The sequence below is a fragment of the Lactuca serriola genome, chromosome 3, assembly GCF_051521515.1.
Source record: "Lactuca serriola cultivar US96UC23 chromosome 3, Lser_US96UC23_V15, whole genome shotgun sequence".
NCBI lineage: Eukaryota > Viridiplantae > Streptophyta > Magnoliopsida > Asterales > Asteraceae > Lactuca > Lactuca serriola.
The window spans coordinates 36494648-36498792 of record NC_136410.1 but is presented as its reverse complement, the minus strand read 5'-3'; the positions used below and the strand labels follow the sequence as shown (position 1 = coordinate 36498792).

The 4145-nt window shown below is 34.8% G+C and overlaps 1 protein-coding gene across 2 annotated transcripts; it reads right to left on the bottom strand.

Annotated features, from left to right (window-relative positions):
- Window positions 1-817: 817 nt before the first annotated feature.
- Window positions 818-2996, bottom strand: LOC145091918 (serine--tRNA ligase-like). 2 transcript variants are annotated; one of them, XM_079029750.1, is made up of 4 exons: window positions 2498-2996; window positions 1648-2415; window positions 1322-1574; window positions 818-1176 (listed from the first exon to the last, which is right to left on the bottom strand). In XM_079029750.1, exons 1-3 carry the CDS (start codon window positions 2849-2851, stop codon window positions 1365-1367), a joined length of 1332 nt encoding a protein of 443 aa, XP_078885876.1. In that variant the 5' UTR covers window positions 2852-2996; the 3' UTR covers window positions 818-1176; window positions 1322-1364. The 2 variants fall into 2 exon arrangements, with proteins under 2 accessions (XP_078885876.1, XP_078885875.1); XM_079029749.1 differs by having other exon boundaries at window positions 818-1164; window positions 2498-2995.
- Window positions 2997-4145: the final 1149 nt, after the last annotated feature.

The following is a 4145-nucleotide window of genomic DNA, read 5'->3' as shown; positions in this document are numbered from 1 at the left end:
TGATTTCAGGTTTGAGGTGAGGAGATACAGATATGTGGGGGTTATTAAATTTTTTAGATATATAAGAAAAATAAATACATAAATAAGAAAATTAATTAAAAAATAAATTAAAAAGGACACAATAGTTTTTTGAGGTAAGACAAAGACCAAATGTATAACAAAAATAAACATTAGGGATCATCCAAGTTAAAAAATAAGTTAAGTACCAAACACACAAATTACCCAAACCACAGGACTATTCGTGTAATTTACTTTTATATTTTCGGTTTGTTCAAATCTGGGTAACTACTTTTTTTTTTTTGTATACATCTAGGTAACGAACTTTTTAGAAGTGTTCACATATGACCATTATGACCGGATGTAACCTATTACAGCAGGTCATAATGGTCATATGTGAACACTTCCAAAAAATTTATTACCTAAATGTGTACAAAAAAAAAGATAATTACCCAGATGTGAACAAATCGAAAAGTTAATTACCTTAATAAATCCATTTCCCGTTATATTGTTCTTCCATCATCCTTATGTTATAAATCAACCACTAAATCATTTTACTCAAATATGCAACTATACAAAAATAGTTAGTTTCTTAACAATGGTTTGCAATAGAAAGTCTCAGAGAATAATTATATTATTCTAAAATATACATATGATGTTGAAGGACGTAAAAGAAGATTGTAACAAGATCATATAAAAAAAAAGGGGTACATGCATCCTCTAGGCAGTCCATGTCAAATTCAAGGCCCATGGAGTGGGGGTAAATCAGAGAACATTATCACTATTTTGGGGGTGTGTCATGGTTTAAACAATGGGCCTCTTTTGTGGAATTTCTCACCTCCATCATGGGGACTAAGTTCATATAAAAATAAGGTTTAAAATTGTGTTTACACCAAATCAAAGTTTCTATTAAAACAATCGTAACAGCTATTTAACTAGCAAAACTGTCTCTTACTTGGTCCGAGTTTGATATAAATAGACTAGACATAAAGAATAATAAAGCTTTCAACATATCATATCAGAAAAGTGGTTTATACATGTTATGTTGTTTGGACTCCAATTAGATCATGGAAAACCTTGCAGCCATTGAGAACTATCTCCTATGATTGTTAATCACCGTCCTCATTGCCTATGTTACCATTTGTGTCTTCCCAACAATCCTCCAATCTGCATGTTGAACTAAATACTTGTATTCAGACTTAACAACACAGATATGAATCAAGATGGACATTTAAAAGAACCCTATTCAAGTCTTTTCAGTACCAATCTCATGAAGAAATAGCAGAAGCATTGACCTAAAGATTAACCGAATCAAATAACTTACCAAGTATCTAACCTTCAATTGTAAGCTTGAAAAATGAAACAACTTATGCCTTTGATTTCTTTCCTTTTGTTTCTTTGATAACAGTGGATTGAAAAGGCAAGAAAGTCTTGCCACCCATGAACCCTTGTAGCACTGTTGGCACTTCAACACCATCTTCTTTCTGGTAGTTCTCAAGTATACAGCATATAGTCCTCTCTGTTGCTGTGAGGGTAGAATTTAATAAATGACAATATTGCTTTGTCTCCTCATTACTCTGCACAAGTCAAACACACACCTCAAAGTCAACAGAACATATTTTCCAAGTTACAAATACAATTAAAACCAACCTTCTTTTGCCCATATCTAATCTCCAGTTTTCTTGATTGATAATCAGTGCAGTTTGAGCACGAAACAAGCTCTCTGTAAGTACTGGATGCAGGAAACCATGCTTCTAAATCATACTTCTTTGCAGCAGCATCGTTTAAAGCACCAGAAACAACAGACACTACCTGATATGGAAGTTTCAACATCTGATAAAACTCCTCTGAGTTTTTCATCATTTCTTCATGCATGTCCCATGAATCATTATCATTAGGGCTGGTGATGCAGAACTGTTCTAGTTTCTCAAACTGATGAACACGAAAAATCCCTAGAGTGTCACGCCCATGTGATCCAGCTTCTTTACGAAAGCAAGATGAATATGCTGCATATTTTAATGGAAGCTGTGTTGGATGGATCCAATCATCCATGTGATATGCACAAAGTGGTTGTTCAGCAGTAGCAATCAAGTACTTGTCATCTCCTTCACCTGTTACCTTGTAGAGTTCTTCATCAAATTGTGATAATTGAGCACATTTGGCCATGATATCTTTTCTCATGAAGAATGGAGTCTGCAACAGTGTGTAACCCTTCTTCTCCAAGAAATCAAGGCCAAAATTCACTAGAGCTTGATTGAGACGCACACCATCTCCTTTTAGATAATATCCTCTACCACCAGCAACATTAGCACCTCTTTTCAGGTCTGCAATTCCAAGAAGATCGACAAGATCCACGTGATTTCTCAGTTTTGCTTCATCCCTCTTCTCTCCCCAACTCCTAACTATCTCGTTATCTGCCTAAATTTGTTCTTTGGTTAACATCTAGGGTTCCAATATCAAGACGTCAAACAAGCATAATGTATATTGAAAGAATACGCACCTCATCGTTGCTAACGGGAACAGAGTCATGAACAATATTTCCAACCAGATTCAGATTTGAATGCAATGCTCTTTGGGCCTCCTGAACCTGTGCTTCTTTCTTCGCAGTCAATTGCTTGTTTTCCTCGGTATCTTTAATCAATGAAGTCGCATCTTGTCCTGCAATTCTGAGTTTGGCGACTTCTTTGTTGATCTTGTTGAAATCCTTTCGAAACTGTTCCAGCTCGAATTGACGGCTTTTCCATTCTTCATAAAGGTGAATGATTTTATCAACAAGTTCAACATTAGCAAACCGCCGTCGCTGAGATTCGCGTATAATCTCTGGATTGCGCCTGAACAGATTTATTCCCAACATTATTTAAGAGTCTCTCTTGTTTGCATATATGGAGATCGAAGAAGAACAAGAAGAAGCAGAGCTGAACCAAGAACAGAGACTGCTTTAGGCCGGAGGAGTGTTAGCTCCTAGCACCAATGTTAGTATATTCTTAAAGGGTTTTTGTTTTAGCTTATTTTTAGTAGTTTATATTTTGGGGCAAATGAAAAAGTTAGTGGTTGGTTTAGGTTTGACCTTGGGTTGGTAGGTTATGGGTTGACGGGTTGTCGTGTCAAAAAACATAAATTCAATCCAACTCATATAATATATGTATTGACGGGTCAAGGGTTGGTGGGTTGGAAACCTCAACCCAACCTATATAACTCGTTTAAGTTTATAGGTTCGTAGGTTCACAAGTTATTGGGTCGAATCCAACCCATATAACCCGTTTAATAAATAATCAACAAATTTTCAAAAAGTAGGTTTTTTCAACATAAATTATAAAATAATTAAAGTAATTAACATAAATTCATAAAACCATAAAGTCATTAACATCCAAATAAAATTGAAAAATGAAAACATTCATACAAAGTAGATGCGTTTTTCGTTCGTGACGTGTGAGTATCTAAAAATGACGACATTTGTTTTTTCTTTTTTGATTAGGGAACCACAAACGCATATTAACCACATACGAATACGGAAGTAATACAATGAATTGAAGTATTACGAATACGGAAGGAAATCATATTTCATTAATAATTAAATATATCTATTTTTTAATTGTAATATATATAAGTTGACGGGTTGACCCACGAACCCAAACAAGTCTTATGGGAAAAACGCAGCCACAACGGTAAACAACAATGCGGAATAATACTTCGTTTGACTAAACTATTCCCGTCTTGAATGAACCTTTTTAGGATGCAAACAAATAGGATATTTTTTACTTGCAACAAAACAACCCTAATGCAAGTTATATGATCAAATAATCAACCCAAAACTATAAATAATCAACCAATAACGACATTAGAATTTTAGCGGAGAAATCTCTTAAGAAAGGAGAATAAAACCACAAGACTACTAGAGCCACTTCAAATCCACTATCACAAATATTAGAGCAATACAAAGTCTTCTCTAGATGTACTATAGGCATACAATAATCATCATATACTTGGAACTAAATCACATCAAGCATATGGAATCAAATAAGCAAAGACAAAGAAGAATATCATCAAAACGTTCCTGATTTCCAGCAGCAAACAGAAGTGACGATTCCCGAGTCTCTGGAGCAAATCTCGACAATTCAACTGTTGGATCTGAAGGTCTCGATGTTAGG

What these genes read in the sequence shown, in the direction of transcription:
- LOC145091918 (XM_079029750.1), bottom strand. Translation starts at nt 2,851, where the DNA reads ATGTTGGGAATAAATCTGTTCAGGCGCAATCCAGAGATTATACGCGAA. An exon ending in TTCCCGTTAGCAACGATGAG is followed by an intron (nt 2,416 to 2,497) that starts GTGCGTATTCTT and finishes GAACAAATTTAG; the next exon opens with GCAGATAACGAGATAGTTAG. An exon ending in TTAGATATGGGCAAAAGAAG is followed by an intron (nt 1,575 to 1,647) that starts GTTGGTTTTAAT and finishes TGACTTGTGCAG; the next exon opens with AGTAATGAGGAGACAAAGCA.